This window comes from Sardina pilchardus, chromosome 1, assembly GCF_963854185.1.
Source record: "Sardina pilchardus chromosome 1, fSarPil1.1, whole genome shotgun sequence".
Classification (NCBI taxonomy): domain Eukaryota; kingdom Metazoa; phylum Chordata; class Actinopteri; order Clupeiformes; family Clupeidae; genus Sardina; species Sardina pilchardus.
Genome location: NC_084994.1, coordinates 38,989,673 through 39,008,718, shown reverse-complemented (window position 1 = coordinate 39,008,718; position 19,046 = coordinate 38,989,673). Strand labels below are relative to the sequence as shown.

Here is a 19,046-nt window from a genome sequence, read left to right as displayed (position 1 = left end):
TTGTTTGGGCGCCCCCTGTGGACTGACCTTTGCGCTGCAGGTAGGGCCGCGTGGCCTTCAGCACCGACAGGAAGATGGAGAGCAGCTCCACCAGGTCGCCCGTCACGTGGCACGCCGTGGCCTCATGGTACATCATGTGCAGCGTGTTGAAAGACTACACCAGACGGAGGGGTGCGGATGGAGAGAGGGAGAGAGATGGAGAGAGAGGGAGAGAGAGGGAGAGAGAGAGGATGGGGGTATGGAGAGAAGGAGAGAGAGAGAGGGAAAGAGAGGGGGGTTGTGGAGGGAGAGGAAGGAAGTAAAACAAAAGAAAGAGAGAAATGGGATGAGAACATGATTATAGATCCAGGGATGTTTTCCCCACAAAGAACAATAATCCAGCAAACACATTTATTTTTTAAATAAATGTATCACTTTTATGAGTGATTTTGTTTATTTAATTATTTGCTTATTTATCTATCTATTTACAAAGCATTTTTCTAAATGTCCGAAATACACTATAACAACATCCGTTACAGAGACTTAAACACTTTTTAGGAGTGGACGAAACACATAAAGGTCTGTTAATTCATTAGGTTTGTGTATACAGGGTATTGAATGAGCAGGCAAGTCAAAGCCCAGACAAATCTGAGCTGCAGTGCTCATTGATTCTAAATGTAGATTCTAAATCCAGATTGATCCCCGTTGGCTATAAACAGAATCCGAATCCTTTCAACCTGCAGCTGCATGTGTGAGTGTGTGTGTGTGTGTGTGTGTGTGTGTGTGTGTGTGTGTGTGTGTGTGTGTGTGTGTGTGTGTGTGTGTGTGTGTGTGTGTGTGTGTTTCTATCTTACCTCAGTCATGAGGATGAGTCCCCTGTTGAAGACCACCAGCAGTCGGTCCTCATCATTTTCCAGTAGCACACGGAAGGCACTGAGCAGAGAGGAAGAACACACACAGACAGAGTTAAGAATATAGAGATCACTGGGACTGAGAAGAGTGAGCGAGAGAACGAGCGAGCGAGCGTGTGTGTGTCAGCAGGCACGCTTCATTAAGTGACTGTGTGGAGCGAGTGGTTCTGCAAGCCTTCGCAAAATATGAGTAAGCAGCAAATTATAAACTCTCTTTCTCTGACTGTGTGGGGGTGTGTGTGTGTGTTTGTGTGCACGCAGCAGCAACAGCTGATCGTTCCTGTGTGTGTGTGAGAGTGTGTGTTCAGCAGCTGATAGTCTGAGTGTGTGTGCGCGTGTACCTGATGAGCGTGGTCCAGCAGGAGCGTCCGTCCAGGCAGCGCAGGTAGCAGCTGATGGTGGTCTTCTTGAACTGCTTGATGTCCTCCAGCTCCTCCTCACGCATGTCCGCCCGCTGGGCCACAAACAGCTGCATCAGGTTAAACAGCTCCTCCACCGCCTAGAGAGGAGGAGGGAGAGAAGGAGAGGGGGAGAGAGAGAGAGAGAGAGAGAGAGAGAGAGAGAGAGAGAGAGAGAGAGGGGGGGGTGTAATTAGCAGGTTAATTTGCTTAATTTCAGTTACTTAACTCAGTGCAGGGATAAAAACGCTGATAAAGAACAACAGGCATAAGATCTGACCGACTCAAAGAAAGAGAGAGAGAAAAAAAGAAAGAAAGAGAATGATTCTATGATATTTTATGTTCTGATATCTTCTATACTGTGTGCCACATTTTCTTTGTGAATGATGGTCAAGAGAGAGAGAGGGGAAAAAAGGAAAGAGTGAGAGAGAGAGGAGGAGAAAGAAAGAAAGAAAGAAAGAGATAGAGAGAGAGACAAAGCAAGAGAGATCAAGAAAGAGAGAGTGAGAGAGCGCATGAGAAAGAGAGAAAGAGAGAAAGGGGAGCGAGAGAGAGAAAGAAAGAAATAGAGAAAGAGTAAGCGAGAGGAAAGAAAGAAAGAAAGAAAGAGAGCGAGCGAGCCACAGTGGGGCACCCACCCCGGGGTACTGGCTGGCGTGCGGCGTGAGGTTCTTGAAGGCCCACTGGATGTTCTGGTGCGAGGCCAGCTGGCGCGTGAAGGCGGCCGAGAGCTCGCAGCACAGGCGCAGGATGCCGTAGTAGGCGGGCAGCATGCCGCGGTTGAACAGCACCACCTCCTGGTCGTCGTGGTCGGCCAGGATGTAGTTGAAGGCGATGTTCTTGGTGACGGCCGGGTTCTGCACGATCAGGCGCACGTTCTCGGGGCAGTCCACGCACGCGTTGTACCAGAAGGAGAGCAGCGCCTGCTTGTTGTGGTTGGTGGCGATGGCCGGCTCAGACAGCTTGGGCTGAGGGGAGGGAGACAGAGGGAGAGGGAGAGGGAGAGAGAGAGAGAAAGAGGAGGCACAAAACATTTACCCAATAGGCAGCAGCTTAGCCACAGAGCACAGATTCATTATTAGGCGTGATAGAAAGAAACAAAATCCTGGCAGGACCCAATCCCAATGCAGCCCTCTACATTCATCCATCCAAAACAAATACAATCATTTCCTGTGTATTAGTCACATTGTGTATAAGCCGCAGGACAGTGTTTTATGCAAGTGAAAAGAAACATAACCATATTAATTGCCCCTGTGCATTAACCTCATAGGTGAAGCAAGTTTGCAAAAAAAAAAAATTATAAGCTGCCACAAGTAGTTGGGAAATCACAGTAGGGGTCACTTCTCTGAGGTCAATGGAACGCGAACACTAGGTGTATTAGCTTCAGACTCTCCAATAGATGTTAAACTTCCACCCACCCACACTCCCCCCAACACACACACACACACCCCAACACACACACACACACCCCAACACACACACACACACCCCAACACACACACACACACCCCAACACACACACACACACACACCCCAACACACACACACACACCCCAACACACACACACACACCCCAACACACACACACACACCCTCTCCCCAACACACACACGCACGCTCATCCCAAGCCCTCACCTGGAAGAGGTTCCAGAGGTCCATGAAGTAGCCGGAGAACATGAGCTTCTCGGTCTTGGAGATGAGGCAGTAGGTGAGGAAGCTGAAGTACTGCACCAGCTTGGTGGTGCCGTGCACGGCCACGTCCACGTAGAGCTTGGCGCGGCCCAGCAGGCCCAGCAGCAGCTGGTACACCTGGTGCAGCACCGCCGTGGTGTCGGGGCTCAGCGGCAGGTCGCGCGTGGGCAGGTGCAGCGAGCGCGTGGTGCGGAACATCTGCCGGAACGAGTTGCTGGGGATGAGCGACACCAGCAGGTACGCCGCCGCTGTGGGGGGAAGGAGGGAGGGGAAAATAGGTAACGCGGCATAAAACGAAACTCGTACAATCTGTGTTTGTGTGTGCAAGGTCTAGTTGCATTCTGACGTGTGCAGAGAAGTGGATAGTTACAGTAGTTACGTGTGAGTGAGAAGAGACTAGTTTCATTTTTACATACGCAAGTGGATACAGTAGTTACATGTGTGCGAGTGTGAGTGTGAGTGTGAGGACTAGTTTTGTTCTAACATACACAGACAAGGGGATAGTTTTAGTTATATTGTGTGTGTGTGTGTGTGTGTGTGTACTACGGGGCGTGCTCACATGTGCGGACGCGTGGGTAGTTGTGGGCCAGCAGGAAGCGCTCGACCCAGTTCTCCATGTTCTGCAGCACCCAGCTGTGGGCCATCTTGTTCCGCGGGGTCTGCACCGCCAGCCAGTCCAGACACTGGGACGGGTTGTACTCAATCACCTGGCACACACACACACACACACACACGCACACGCACACGCACACGCACACGCACAGAGAGAGAGAGAGACACACACACACACAACACAAATCAGGGTGTATTCACACAATTTACACAAAGAGGAAAAGGAATAGACATTAATGAATAAATAACAAATGACAGAAAGAAACAACTAAATAAGTGGATGAACTGATTAAAAACAAACATAACAAAACCGATGACATATGAAAATAAACAAACTATTTATTTATGTTACACCAAGTGTGTGTGTGTGTGTGTGTGACTGACTAAAAGAAAAGGCCAAACAGAGAAGAACGGGCATACGCCTACGTACCTCCCAGATCCTCTGCAGAATGTAGGAGGCGAAGGAGGGCATGCCGGGGGGACCCCCAGCAAACTCCATCAGCATGGTCAACAGCTTGAAGAAGGGGTTCGCCGCCTGGGAGAGACCAGAGGGAGAGAGACAGGACAGGAGAGGGGGGGCGGGGAGACATTAATAACTCGGCTTCCACTGCAGGAGTTTTACGGTGTCTGGCTGGTGAACGCCAGAAGAACGTTAGTTCAACTCTGCTCTGTCTCTACAGTTGTGCACATCCCATTAAATGAAGAGATTGGACATGATCATTCATCGATTTCAACGATTATCTTAAAATCCACAGCGTTTCAAGTGAAGTGAACGTGTCTGGTTCAGGCGATACGCAGAGTAGACAACTCACCTCAGGAGTGAGCTTAGCGATGGAGGTGAAGAGCATGGAGACGATCTAGAATAAAACATCAGCACATTAGAAACCCAATCGAGCAAAAAACATGTCGTTAAAAAACACAAAAACATTGAATGTAATGCACACATTTAGGTGTGGGCGAGTGTGTGAGCGTACGTGTGTAGCCCCTCATGTGTGGATATGTGGGCAATGAGCATGTGTGTGCGCATGAGTACACACATGTGCTCATGTATACCTGGCCGTGTGTGTGTGTGTGTGTGCATGCGTGTGTGTCGTACGTGTTCAGCGAGGCGGTTGTTGTAGCGGCAGAGGCTGAAGATGAGGTTGCAGGTCTGGCGGATGTTGATGCCGTCGCGGATGTGCTGGAAGAGGAAGGGGAACCCTTTACCCCCCGTCAGCGCCGCCATGTCACTCTGGGACAGCGTCAGGTGCCTGAGGAGCGAGGGAGAGGGAGAGAGTGAGAGAGAGGGAGAGAGAGGGAGAGAGAGAGAGAGAGGGGGGAGGGAAAGAGGGAGAGATAAAGAGAAAGAAGGGGGGTATTAAATTCAAGTTATTTGATTGTGGGCTATTAAATTGAAGTTGTTTGGTTTTGTTTGTTGGTGTGGAAGTACATTCCCGCAACTTGTCACTTTGAGGGTCAAGTAACTTATGGAGATATGACAAGAAGAACGGTACCGTTGGGGGATCACTTTCAGAGCGATTTTAAGAACTATAAAAAGCCGATCACCATCACATCACATTCATCAACACAAAGACAGACTTCTCTTATTGTAGGCCAGTGTGAACATTTTCAATGTTATTGATTGAAATATTGTTCCTGGTGCCCTTAAGTGTGTATGCACGCGTATCTTCAACTATGTGTGTGCGTGTGTGTGTGTGTGTGTCTGACCTCTCCGAGCGGGACTGCTCCACCAGCAGGGCGATGAGTGCGATCATCTTCTCCAGTGCCGCCGGGCGATACTTCTCCTCAGCCAGAGACAGAATGTCCTCTTCCTCATCCTCCTCCTCGCCTTCCTCCTCCGACAGCACTTCCACCTGCGGCTGAGGAGCAAGAGACAACTCATTGAAAGTGTGCTGGTGTGTGTGTGTGTGTGTGTGTGTTTATGCTTACCTCACGGTGGCTGACCGTTCAAATCAAAGAGCTTTTGTTATATGAAGTTGTAGAGTGTGTATGTTTTAAAAGTGACATTTTGGATAAGCCAAAGTACAAACACACTATATATGAATTAGTGCATATAGTATATATATATAAAACGCCAAATGTGTGCATATAGTACACTACTTTCCCATGGCAGAGTGACTGCGGCATATACTCACATTCTCAGGGCCCTTGGTGCCCATGTAGAAATGCACCATAATGGAGATGGCTTGGAGAGACAGGAGAAACTGACTCTGCAGAGCAAACAATGACAAGAAAAACAAACAAAAACATTGTTAGAAATCTGGAACAGTGATTCTCAAACTGTGGTACGGGTACCACTGGTGGACTGGGAGTCTCCAAGATGTTTTATTTCATGAGGACAAAACAATCAGTTAAAATGATTATATAAAATATTTATACCAATATTTTAAAATTGTTTTATCTTTCTTGGGAACAAAATAAAACAATGCAAAACAGTATGTACAATGTACAATATATCTAAATCAGCCTACGCTCCTGTATTTTAATGCTGGTCATAATGGTGGTACTTAGAGAATCAATTGTTCTCTGAGGTGGTACTCATTGTGAAAAGTTTGAGAACCACTGATCTAGAACATTAGTAACTCATTCATTTCAGTCCTCATTCAGGACATGTTAAAATGTTTATGGAACTAAAACTACTGTACTGGTTTGAAACCAAACTCGACACAAATGCATATTGAACTGACACTGCCAATGCTGCTTCTGAGCGGCAGGTATTAGGAACAGTTCCCACCTCCTCCTCGCCCATCTTGGCGAACTCGTAGAGAAAGGCGAAGTACTCGGTCAGGTGCTTGCTGTGCGGCTTCACGCCGTGCTCCATGATGGACAGCAGCGTCTTCACGAAGCGCGTCACACACGACCGACTCCCGATGTCCTCCACTGGACCGTCCATATCGTCCGAACTGAAAACGAGAGTTAGGTCAGCAAGAGAGGAATACTACGCGCCTAGATGGCCAATCAGCGGGCCAATCAGAGAGCCAATAGAGGGTCAATTATTGAGAATACTGTGGAATGCCTAGAGAGTTATCATTACATTTGTGATGGGATTAGGGAAAACCTATCACATGGTGAAATTTCACCAATTTAAGATTCTGATACCATCCTAGCAACATCCAGTATCCAGGAGGTCCCTAGGACGATATCCAGGACGTTGCTAGGATGGCATCAAAATTGGTAACATTCCACCAGAGAGGGCTGAACCGGAACAGAAATCAGGGATTCTTGATTTCACCATGTGATGGATTTTCCAAGGTCCCCTCAGGCATTCTGTTTGAGAGGGAAGAGAAAGGTGGGCCACTTTGCGGAGGGTGCGCCCGGTTACGTACCCGTCCTCCATGCCAGGCTGCAGGTAGAGGTGGGCGTGGACGGGCCGTAGCCTCTGGATGACGTGAATACAAAGCCGCTGGAACATCTGCTCAAACACACACACACACAAACGGACGATGTGAGCATGATCTGGGTTTATACGTGGTCGTGTGTTTACCTTTGGACGCTGGAAAACTTGTAATCGATGAACAGCAGAACTCCAAACAACCCAGTTGTGTGTGGGTGTCTGAGTGTGTGTGTATATATGGTCATATACACAGGTGTGGGGTAGTGACTGTGCGCACCTGCCGTACAATCTGATTGGGGCATTTGATGAGAATCTGCATCGGCCACCAGTTGTCATCAGCCATCCGATCCAGGAACCACTGGAAAACATCACCGCCAAGCAAAGCATCAGAGCCAAAGTCTCCTCTCTCTCCCTCACACACACACACAGACATACAGACAGACACACAGACAGACACACAGACAGACAGACAGACAGACAGACAGACAGACAGACAGACACACACACAGACACAGACACACAGACACAGACACAGACACAGACACAGACACAGACACAGACACAGACACAGACACAGACACAGACACAGACACAGACACAGACACAGACACAGACACAGACACAGACACAGACACAGACACAGACACAGACACAGACACAGACAGACACAGACACAGACACAGACACAGACACAGACACAGACACAGACACAGACACAGACACAGACACACAGACACACAGACACACAGACACACAGACACACAGAGACACACACAGAGACAGTGTTGACAGATTAAGGGTGTCCAGCAACGCTTTACCTCACAGGCCGCCTGGCTGTTGTTGAACTGTTTGGTCAAGAGCTCAATCCACTGCAGCATAGTAGGCTGAAAGATAAGAGGAGAGAGGAGTTATATTTTTTTTCCATTTCAGGGGTCAACACAGCAATAGCGATAACATCAAAAATGGAGAACATGGTGACGCATAGGAATGAATAAATAATTTGTTTACTCAAAATGTGTATCATTTATGATAAATACTTAATATAGAAAGTGATTTCAAAATGGATGACGCACCTTCTCTTTGGAGTGGATAAAAGTCTCCAACACAAACGAAGTGCTGAGCTGTGGGTGGAGAGGTGTGAAATGATAAAATAAAGCATTACTTTCTGAAAACACACAAATGAAATTATCACCTCATATTCAAGCTAAAATGTGAAAATACCTATCAGATATAAAATACTATCAGAATAGATGGCTGGTAGCTTTAGTGTTAACGTATATCCACGGTATCGGATGCTCTCATATAAGGGGATCAGTCCAATATAAGAAAGATGTTAATCCAGGCACTCCAAATACGGTAACAGCAAGAAAGCGATACATGTGTGACACGTATGTGTGTGTGTGTGTGTGTGTGTGTGTGTGTGTGTTACCTTAGCGGTCATGAGAGAGATGGCTTTGGGGTCCGGTAAAGTGCTGGGGATGCTGCTGCACAGCTGCCACATAAACCTGTGGAGTGGAAGAGAGGGGGATAGAGAGGGGGGAAGGAGGAGAGGGGGAGAGGGGGGGGGGTGAGAGAGAGAGAGGGAGAGAGAAGGAGAGAGGGAGAGACACACAGAGATTCAAGCATTAATCTACCAAAAGGATCCTTCTTAGCGTAAGCATGTGTCCAATTCAAACTGTGCACTCACCCAAAGTAAGTGTGCTCAAAAATATTCTTGTCCTGGAGAAACTGCATGTTGTCATGCCAGATCCACTGCAAGGAGAGCGTAAACAAACAAACAAACAAACAAACAAACAAACAAACAAACAGCATGGTCAAGAGCAGAATTGGCGTACACAACTGAAGAACACGGTCACTGCCTACACTGGTCTGTGGTGTGTGTGGATGAATCGTATTCGAACCTCCAGCAGGTCGGGAGAGACGTCAAAATTAAAGTCCTTCCCGTACTCCTCCTCCGGCTCCACTCGCTTATAAAATAACATATAGGCACTATGGGTCTGAGAGAGGGAGAGAGAGAGATGAGAGAGAGAATGGTGGCATTATAAAAAAATCCCCAAACCACACAGAAAAAAAGTAATTAACAAATAAAGAAATTCTGCAATATAATGATAAATACAATAATTCAGATTAATGAACAAATCCCTGGAATACTGTAGAGATATCTCACCTTTTCAAAGGAGAAATCCATAAATTTGTCAGTGACGGAGTCATACGTTTTTGTCTGCAAAGGTAAAAGCACAAAAGGAGTTAGCAGGTTAACACATTGTGACCGGGCTACAGAGATGCTTAACTTCACGTACCAAGTTATGCCTACTGTATGAAAGCAACAGCACACACTATGCAAAGAAAACAATTTGATATCCATGCAAAGATTTAAACTGACATATTCCCCCCGAAAGGGAACAGTGACCAGAGAAATGACTACAGTGTAATGGTTGAAGTGACCAGTAAAGCAGATGACCGGTCTCTGATTTGCTCACCGTCATCTCCCCACCAAAACATTCTGACGCCAGCTGGGCCGAGTCAAAGGGCTTCACCTCTGCGTCGTTAAACAGATACCTGAGACACACACACACACACCGGAAGTGACATCAGTTACGGGAAGTTGCATCAAGAGAAAGGTGCTTACATGCACTTACACACCTGAAGAGACAATGACCAGGGGTGCGTTTCCCAAAACAATAGTTGCTAACCTGTTAGGCTTGGCAATGGGATTGCACCTGCAACCAACAAAGTTGCTAACTTAGTTAGCTCAGTTGGCAGCTATGGTTTTGGGAAACGCACCTCAGTCAGAGGATCTTGAATACACTAATGGCCAGAGACGGGACATCACATCACAGGTTAGGTTCTCCAGAGGATGCCACTGACCATCACCATTGTTTTCTTTCAAATTACATTACATTACATTGGTAATACCATAATTTCCCAACTATTAGCCACAGCTTATAAACTGATTTCGCTAAATTTCTTCAGCTATGAAGTTAATACATGGGGACAGATAATTTGGTATTAATATGGTTTTGTTACTTTTAACTTGCAGAAAATACTGTCATGCGGTTTATACACAATGTGGCTATGCACAATGCACATGAAATTACTGTATGTTCTTAAATGGCCACGACGTCTTAAAAGATACACATTACATGGCATGACCCTTGTGAAATGCCAGCTCTATTGGCAGGCATGGTTGTTCTAAACGTCGGTGATGTGATCATTCCTTTCCTGGGATTCCCAGCTAAAGCAGAGTCCCCTCCCCTCCCCTCCCCTCCCCCTCCCCTCCCCTCCTCTCCTCGCTCCTCACCACTTGTTGTTCTTGTAGGCGTGGGGGTTGATGATGTCCCTGATGAAGCTGTAGTAATGGCCGCCGTCCGCCGTGCCCGTGTGCACCGTCACGCCAATCAGGTCGTACTCGTAGCTCTCCGTCGCCTTCGCCTCACCGTCGTCACGGAAACCTGGCAAGAAAAAAACAAAAAGGAAGATGCAATTGAAAGATATACAACAGAGAGTTCAAGAATGAATAAATGAATGAATGAATGAATGAATGAAAGAAAGAAATACTGAATGAAAACATTATTCAAGTGATTAAAAAAAGTCAGTCGTGGCATCAACAAATGGGCGTTGTGGCATCAACAGGAAGTGAGCTCACCTTCCTTCCTGTCCCCCTTGGCCATGAGGAAGTCCTCGGTGTAGGGCGTCATGTCCAGGCGCAGCGGGAAGGAGAAGTGCGTGTTGACCTTCTCCTTCATCATGGTGACCATGTTGAAGGTGTAGCGCATGGTGTTGAAGCTCAGGATGCGCGGCAGCTTCTTGAAGCACGCCCTGCGCAGAGCGAGAGAGGGAGGGATAGAGGAGAGGGGGAGGAATAGAGGAGAGAGGGAGGGATAGAGGAGAGAGGGAGGGATAGAGGAGGGGGAGAGAACAAAGGAGGAATGAAGGGGAGGGGAGATGGAGAAAGAAAAGAAGAAAAAAAAAGTTTGATATTGTCCATTTACACTTTTAACAATAAGCACTACACTATAAGCATATATCAGTGAAACATTAAGTTTTTAGCCATTCTATCCATCCCTAAAGAAGACCAAACACACACACCTCTTCTCCGCCCTGACTTTCTTGCCACACTGGGAGCAGGTGTACATGTTGTCCCCCTCCAGTGTGTCCTTGATGGTCACCTCATCCAGAGACTCCTGCAGGAGGACAAAGGGATACAATTACTACACAGATAAGCACACAAACACACACGCAACCACATGGATTCCTTTATCACATCTACAAATACGTGTGTGCCTGTGTGTGTGTGTGTGTGTGTGTGTGTGTGTGTGTGTGTGTGTGTGTCCTTGACAGAAGTATGTAGGTAGGAAAGGTAGGAAGCCATGTCTGTGTATGTATATGTTGTTTGTGTGTAGCGTTTGAGGGGTGTGTGAATGTGCTGCAGACTCACATAGATGTTCTTCATGTCGGCCACCTGACACCTGACCGTGTAGAACTCCTCTGCCGTCTGGCTCACGTGGTCACAATCCTGAGAGGCACACAAAAGGGTTATTAGATCTCACACACACACACACACAGTATTGCAAGGAGGTATTTCACATTGACTATATGCAGAGATGTGAAAGCCCAGCTTCAGAACGTGGAAGTCCTGCCACATCTGTTGATTCTACACAGCAGATTCTAATCAGCATAAGTCCTGAGCCAGGTAGATCGGCTAGTTAGTGAAATTACCTGTAATTAGAACCGATACATGGCAGGACTTTAACTTTCAGATGCCAAACTTCATCTCTACATCTCTGACCATATGCACATTCCCACAAAGTTTCATAAATGTTCGCCAAGCACTTCAAACAAAATCAGAATCTTTGAAAACAGAGAACATAAACATATCTTACCAATGACACCACATTGTTTGTGATGACCCCACCAAATAGTGTCTTCACTGTGTTTTTCTGCAGGACAAGAGAGATATTAACGTATTAAGACACAATCAGACAGGGAAACACTTAAAGAACATGACACAAACCTGCAGTGACAAACGCAAGCGCACAAACACAGATACATGCACACACTGACACACACTGACACACACTGACACACACTGACACACACTGACACACACTGACGTGAACATACACACACAAACTGACCAAGTCTTGTGACATCTCCTCGATCTTGGTGATGAGGTCGGTGAAGAACTCGGTCATGTCTTTCTGCTCGCCCGTGTTGAGTGGCTGCTTGTCCATGGTGTAGGTCTTACAGAATGGCCGCGGGTTATAGGCCTTCCTCTCACTCTCCTGCAGAGGAAGAGGAGGAGAAAAGGGTGAATAAAGGGACGACCGGAAGAGAGAAAGAAGGAGGGAGGAGGATGAGAGGACGTAAGGAGGCTAAGAAACTGACAGAGAATTTGTTAATTTTTTATGTCAAACATTCTTCTTATTCTTTCGATATTTTTAAGCGCAATAAAGGTGACACAAAGCCAGTCCCAACACACACAGAGATGATATTTACAGCCAGTGGTCACTTTTGCTCTTTAGCGCACCCTAGTGGTCAAGCACAGCACTTGGTGCTTTTCCTGTGTAACAATTTGGGAAGTGTCAAGGACAACTCACCATGAGATAAGTGAACATCTTCTGAAGCTCCAATAAGGTGGTCTTGTGCTTGATCTCCTCAGAGTACTGTAGACACAGATTCAAGCACACATACACACAAGTGAGACAAATGGAATATTCATATTTATGTACTTTAATCAATAACAACATTATTTAGATATGTCTAGATTAAGATTTGTCTAGATATGTGTACAGTCGGTATGTGTAGAGATGGTTAGAGTAGACTTATTCATACTTGAGTAAGCATGGCACTAAGCCATGAATGTAAAGTGTGTGTGTGTGTGTGTGTGTGTGTGTGCTTATTTGTGTGTGAAGGTAAGCCCGAAGGCCTGTCTGGTTGTGTGCGTGTGTGTGCGTGCGTGTGTGTGCGTGTGTGTGCGTGTGTGTGCGCGTGTGTGTGTGTTACACTATATAAATACAAACTGTGTGTGAATGACTGTTTGTTTTCGTGTGTGCAGGCATGCGCGTGTGTGTGTGTGTGTGTGTGTGTGTGTGTGTGTGTGTGTGTGTGTGTGTGCATGCGTGCGCGAGCATGTGTGTGTGTGTTTTCCACACCTTGGCCGTGAAGACGGCCTGCCGGGCCTCGGGGATCATGTAGAGCTGCTGGATGGTGGAGGCCAGGTAGCAGGTGGCGCCCAGGTTGGTGAGGCCCACGAAGCGGCACTCCGCCCGCACGTCGTCATGGGGCCAGTAGTCCCACTTATAGGGCGCGTGGGAGGCTACGGAGGGCCAGAGAGGACAAACAGCACACTCAAGTTTGAATATTTGGCAAAAATGCAATAAAATGTTGATTAAAAAAAAAATGTATATATATACAAACACACACAAACACACACACACACACACACACACACACACACACGTTTTAAACAAGTTTTAAAGACACTGAGATCAATGTCAAGCTGAACTACTCTCCTCTGAGGAAACATGACATGGCTAAAAACGGCGCACAGATGTCAAGATGACACAAACGAAGGTTTGGAGCTCACAGTTAGAAACCCATTTCATTTAAATGTCAAGTCAAGCTCTTACACCCCGATCCAGCTCATGAGCTGCGCCCAAGAGAGAGTCACTGCACACACACACACACAGTTTGATTGATTGCTCCCGTTTCTATTGGGATATTAAAACTGGCTAAGAGTGACTCAGCACGATGTGGCCTATTTCAAGCTGAACATTGTCGGATGCCCTGGTTCATTTCCATCATTATACTGCCAAGGGGCCCACTTTTAAAAAAAAGAAAAAAAAAAAAAAAAAAAGAAGGGAAAAAAAAACCCTAATGCAGTATCTCAGTTCCCCATTGACATCATCCCTTGGCATCAGAGGCCATGTTTACATTGACACTTAATTTGATGGAAAACGGAAGAAATTAATACCTCAATCGGAAAAAAAGCATGATCCGATGAGAATTTTAATTTCAATCAGAATGGAATAGGTGGTGCATTCTGTTCCGATTTACATGGCTGTTCAATCGGAATAGGATCAAGTCGATCGGATTGCCTGCTGTATTCTTCTCAAGGAGAAGTATGCAACAACGGCTATTCTGATTCTAAATACGTAACAGAACGTACCCCATGCGCGTATGGTACAAATCTCACAATTGGAATGGTTTCATCGGAATGACAAAAAAAAGTCCTTGTAAACCCAATTACCCAGTCTTAATTTCCCCCAAAAAAACTCCACGCCTAATCATGTTTTGCACTCAACGGTGGCACGGTACCCCCTCCCCCTTTTCCCCAACATGCTTTGCACTCAACAGTGGTACCCTCTCCTCCATTTCCCAACATGCTTTGCACTCAACAGTGGTACCCTCTCCTCCATTTCCCATCCTGCTTTGCCCCCGGCGGGCCTCCCTCACCCTGCATGTGCTGGGACATGACCCAGTTGTGCAGCAGCCGGTAGTTGTCCAGCGAGCCCTTGACCATCTCCACCAGCAGGTCGTAGGCGGCGGCGCGGGCGGCGTGCGACTTGCACTTGGGCTGCCGCCGGTCCTTGAGGCTGGGCAGCAGGAAGAGCAGGTCGTGCGTGTCGCGCAGGAACTCCTGGCCCTCGCGCGAGAACTTGAACGGCGGCTTGTGCTTGAGCACGCTGGTGGCCAGCCGCAGCAGGCCCGTCAGGCCGTCGTCCTCCACCGCCCCGTCCTGCTGGTCCAGGATCTCACGGCTACCGAGAGAGAGAGACACCGCGGCTCAGATTATTACCCTCGTTATTAATCCGGTAGAATTCATTATTCATTATTAATTGGGTTCAATAATTACTATAGCACGACTGCAGAGTTTAAATTTAATCATTTGTAACAGAGTATAATTATTAATCACAGTTGTGCAGTATTTGGCTTTAACTATTATCATCATTATTGACATTATTATTATTATTATTATTATTATTATTATTATTATTATTATTGTTATTGCAAATGAGAGTGCACACACTTAAAAGTGAATGTAAATGAGAGGTCCTGCTGGTCCATGATCTCACGGCTGCAGCGGGGACAATGGACAGATTTTTATTTATTTATTTGTGTAGTCAAAACAAGAGGGCAAACACATCAAGAGCTCAAAAGTATATAATGCTGTTCATGACCACTCGGCGTGGCTTACCTGCGAATGCAGTCCGCAAGGTGCCTGGCCAGAGCATCAAGGTCCAACAAAGTCGTCTAGGAGAGGGAGGGAGGGAGGGGGAGGGGGAGAGGGAGAGAGAGAGAGAGAGAGGGAGAGAGAGAAAGAGTTAAGTCTCCATCAGGAGACAAAGATGCTTGACAAAGAACTTTCACATTTTTCACTTCACTTGCATAAATCAGTCACAGTATTTCACATTGCAGACACTTCTATGCACCAACATAGAACAGTTTACCTTCAAACACACAAAGAAGAAGAAGAGAAAACAACACGTTCAGCACAATTAAAAACTAGAACAGTGCGAGTGCAGTTCAGGCGTACCTGGCTGGCATCCTTGACGTGGATGTTGTCGATGAGTTTGCAGAGCAGCCAAAAGTACTCCTTACAGCCCGTCCTCAACAGGGGCTCCTCCTCATAGTCCTCCACCTGCACACACACACCTATCCCATCAGCCCTCTAACACACACCGGCACACACACACACCTATCCCATCAGCCCTCTAACACACACCTGCACACACACTCATGGAGTCAGGTAGAGCAGCGCGCTCATACATACGCCTGCATAGTGAACACACACTCATGGAGTCAGGTAGAGAAACGCTCACTCACACACACACCTAAACACACTCATGAAGTCAGGTAGAGCAACGCTCTCACACACGCCTACACACTCACTCATGGAGTCAGGTAGAGAGCAGCGCTTCTTAACTGGTGGGTAAAAGAACATTATCGTTCAATGGGTGGGTCTCGCAGGACCGTTCTGGTCGGGTTGTGGCGCTTGTGATTTACAAAAAGGAAAAGAAAAAAAGCTACCCTATCAAATGTGGGTCGTGACCTACTGACCAAATGGAAATTCAAGGCCAGACCAATTAAGAAACACTGAGATAGGGCATAGCCAATCAGCATCTGAGTCAGTACGTGAAATTGATTTTCGACACTGGTCCTGAAGGCCATAACTTTTCATTTTACACTCCAAATCATTAACCCATTTATTCGTTTAAAACGTGTGCCCGATCTCTGGCATGTAACTCTTGACGCTTAAGATGTTTTGCACACCGCATCTGAGAAGGATGTGGGACTCATTCATCGTCTTTTGCTGTTGCGGTTTGTGTTTGGATGGCATTTGATCCTTCCTAACAGAGTGCAGTTTGCAAACCCTGCCATGAGAGATGTAAAGCTTTGTTGAGTGGCTATTGATTTTAGGAGGGAGTCTCTAAATCGGACACCTTTGAATAATTCAACAGCTCTGGCCCGGAGATCAGAAAAAAATGTGTGTGTGTGTGTGTGTGTGTGTGTGTGTGTGTGTGTCTGTGTCTGTTAGACTAGAAAGAAAGATGACGTGTTCTCCGTACCCCAAGTGACTTTAGAGTAGGAACTTGAGCAGTGTGCCGATATGTGCATGTGGATGCAGAGAGTGTGTGTGTGTGTGTGTGTGTGTGTGTGTGTGTGTGTGTGTGTGTGTGTGTGTGTGTGTGTGTGTGGCGTGTTGCTGAACCTTGAGGGTCTGAACACTGTAGTAGGAACTTGACAAGTTTCATGGCGTATTTGTGCATATCTCCATAGCAAGAGTACTTTGAGAGCCTGAACTTGAAGCAAGAACTCGGAAAGCGCAGGAACTTGAGTGTGTGTGTGTGCGTGTACAAATGAGTGAACGTATGTGTGTGCACACGAGTGAGTGTGTGTGTGTGTGTGTGTGTGTGTGTGTGTGTGTGTGTACCTTGAGTGGCTTGAGTGCCTGTGCGTCGGGCAGGAACTTGAGCAGCGTGGAGGCGGCGAGCAGCAGGAAGGAGCGGTTGATGCTCTCGCCCCCCTCCAGCCCACAGAGAGAGAGCTTATACAGGCCATTACACGCCTCGTGCCGCACCGCAGCCTGGAGGGGAGGGGGGGGGGAGGAAGAGAGAGAGGGAGAGAGAGAGAGAGAGAGAGGGAGAGGGAGAGGGAGAGGGAGAAGCAAAGACAAAGTAAGTGACATGAAAACACTCAACAGGAGTCATTAAAAGAGTGAAAGGGGAAAAAAGAGAAGAGAAAGAAAAAACAATCCAAAGACAAAGTGAAAGGAAAAAAAGACAGACCAAAGAGAAAGTGAAAGGGAAAAAAAGAGAAGAGAGTGAAAGGAAAAAAAGACAGACCAAAGAGAAAGTGAAAGAAAAAAGAAAAGACAGACCAAAGAGAAAGTGAAAGGAATAATCCAAGAATGAGAGAGCAAGGTAAAGTGAAAGAAAAACAATGGAAAGCTAAAGAAACCTACATAAATGACACGATGAACAATGCAAGTTAAATACATGCATTTTGTTTACACCCTTCTCTCAATCTCTCTCTCTTTCCCTCTCTCAATTCAATTCAATTCAATTCAATTTCAATTCATAGATCTTTATTAGCATGACTAAGTGTTATCGCTCTTTCTCTGTCTCTCGATCCCTCTCTATCTAAACCCCCCACCCCGGTCATCTCCGGCTCGGTGCCGTACCTCGGGGATGAGCAGCGTGAGCTTCTTGAGCCAGTCGTGCAGGTGGTCGCTGTCGGCCAGGCTGGACTTAACCGTGGAGCAGCAGTGTGCCCAGCTCACCAGCAGCCACATGGAGTAGTGAGTCACTGAGGAACAACACACACACACACAGAGTTAAAAAACACACACACACAGAGTCAATCAATCACATATACACACACAGTTACACACAAACAACAAACATTCGCAGCCACATAGACATTGTCAAATACAGAGTTGAATACACATTAGTTCAATACACACACACAGAGTTCCTTGCTTGCCGTAAAACTACACTAAAGGTGATGCTAAAGGTGATATGCGATAAGTGCTGATACAAAGGACAACTGCTTTAAGCGGTTCATAGAGTTCATACAGGTGCAGCCTAGTTGGTGGGTGCAAGTTCATAGAGGTGCCTTATAGTTGGTGGGTGCGAGTTCATACAGGTGCAGCCTAGTTGGCAGGTGTGAGTTCATACAGGTGCAGCCTAGTTGGCAGGTGTGAGTTCATACAGGTGCAGCCTAGTTGGCGGGTGTGAGTCCTCACCTTCGTGACGTGATCTGTGATCAGATTGAGCCTTCAGAACCCTGAAATACACAGGAAAAAAAATATATCAGCGTTGAGATATCAAAGAATCTGTCAAATAGACTGCAGTTAGGGGATACATGCGTCGGTGTGTGTGTGTGTGTGTGTGTGTGTGTGTGTGTGTGTGTGTGTGTGTCGGTGTCTGAGGGAAAGCATGGCCTTACCTGTGAGCCAAGTTGTCATACGTGTACGTTACATTAATGAGGCGCTGGATGAGGTTGGTGCCCTGGACAAGGCCAAGAAAGACCTGGAGGAAGCACACAAGCACACACACAGACACACACACACACACACACACACACACACAGAGACACACACAATTAGCACTCTGTGCTAACATGTGAAGATCCTAAGGTTCATTCAACTCAGCCACCAGCATCTGAGACCTTGGTGGCTATTATGCCAAAGGTAAATCTCTAGAGATAGCAGGAAAACGAGGACCAATACAACACAGCAAGATGTGTGTGGGATTTGACATGAAACAGAAGAAAAGAAAAGAAAAGAAAGAGAAGGAAACCAAGGGGAAGGAGGGAGGGAGGTCAACCCAAGGTCAGGAGAAACCAAGTTGTCTATAACAACCCCGGGCTATTGGCGAGAGAGTGAGTGGGTGAGCGAGCGAGACAGCGAGAGAGAGAGAGAGAGAGAGCAAAAGAGCGAGAGAGAGAGAGAGAGGGAGACCCAGATTTCCTTGGGTGAAAGTAAAGTATTTCCCTTGTGTTGTGAATTTAAAGGAGCTAAATTTAGACTGAAAATAATGTTGACCTTGAATCAATAACCGATGGTATTCATTCATTAACAGAATGCAGAAATAAATCAAAACAACTGTCTAT

The 19,046-nt window shown here is 46.7% G+C and overlaps 1 protein-coding gene across 2 annotated transcripts in view; it reads right to left on the bottom strand.

Annotated features, from left to right (window-relative positions):
- usp34 (ubiquitin specific peptidase 34) overlaps positions 1-19,046 on the bottom strand; it is a 70,966-nt gene that overhangs the window by 6,753 nt on the left and 45,167 nt on the right. Inside the window, exons 34-70 of one of the 2 annotated variants that reach the window (XM_062544208.1) lie at positions 18,381-18,463; positions 18,178-18,218; positions 17,614-17,738; positions 16,864-17,016; positions 15,466-15,570; positions 15,127-15,182; positions 14,959-15,006; positions 14,385-14,689; positions 13,082-13,245; positions 12,527-12,592; positions 12,065-12,211; positions 11,810-11,866; positions 11,365-11,442; positions 11,016-11,110; positions 10,573-10,745; positions 10,228-10,378; positions 9,407-9,485; positions 9,094-9,147; positions 8,828-8,923; positions 8,614-8,678; positions 8,356-8,431; positions 8,000-8,047; positions 7,745-7,810; positions 7,204-7,284; positions 6,919-7,004; positions 6,327-6,495; positions 5,728-5,802; positions 5,300-5,451; positions 4,689-4,842; positions 4,405-4,449; positions 4,023-4,127; positions 3,540-3,687; positions 2,924-3,228; positions 1,927-2,256; positions 1,232-1,389; positions 834-912; positions 28-154 (exon numbers count right to left, since the gene is read on the bottom strand). In XM_062544208.1, coding sequence (XP_062400192.1) covers positions 28-154; positions 834-912; positions 1,232-1,389; positions 1,927-2,256; positions 2,924-3,228; positions 3,540-3,687; positions 4,023-4,127; positions 4,405-4,449; positions 4,689-4,842; positions 5,300-5,451; positions 5,728-5,802; positions 6,327-6,495; positions 6,919-7,004; positions 7,204-7,284; positions 7,745-7,810; positions 8,000-8,047; positions 8,356-8,431; positions 8,614-8,678; positions 8,828-8,923; positions 9,094-9,147; positions 9,407-9,485; positions 10,228-10,378; positions 10,573-10,745; positions 11,016-11,110; positions 11,365-11,442; positions 11,810-11,866; positions 12,065-12,211; positions 12,527-12,592; positions 13,082-13,245; positions 14,385-14,689; positions 14,959-15,006; positions 15,127-15,182; positions 15,466-15,570; positions 16,864-17,016; positions 17,614-17,738; positions 18,178-18,218; positions 18,381-18,463 — 4,345 coding nt within the window. The remainder of the gene's footprint in view (positions 1-27; positions 155-833; positions 913-1,231; positions 1,390-1,926; positions 2,257-2,923; positions 3,229-3,539; positions 3,688-4,022; positions 4,128-4,404; positions 4,450-4,688; positions 4,843-5,299; positions 5,452-5,727; positions 5,803-6,326; positions 6,496-6,918; positions 7,005-7,203; positions 7,285-7,744; positions 7,811-7,999; positions 8,048-8,355; positions 8,432-8,613; positions 8,679-8,827; positions 8,924-9,093; positions 9,148-9,406; positions 9,486-10,227; positions 10,379-10,572; positions 10,746-11,015; positions 11,111-11,364; positions 11,443-11,809; positions 11,867-12,064; positions 12,212-12,526; positions 12,593-13,081; positions 13,246-14,384; positions 14,690-14,958; positions 15,007-15,126; positions 15,183-15,465; positions 15,571-16,863; positions 17,017-17,613; positions 17,739-18,177; positions 18,219-18,380; positions 18,464-19,046) is intronic. The other variant, XM_062544209.1, reaches the window with a different exon arrangement.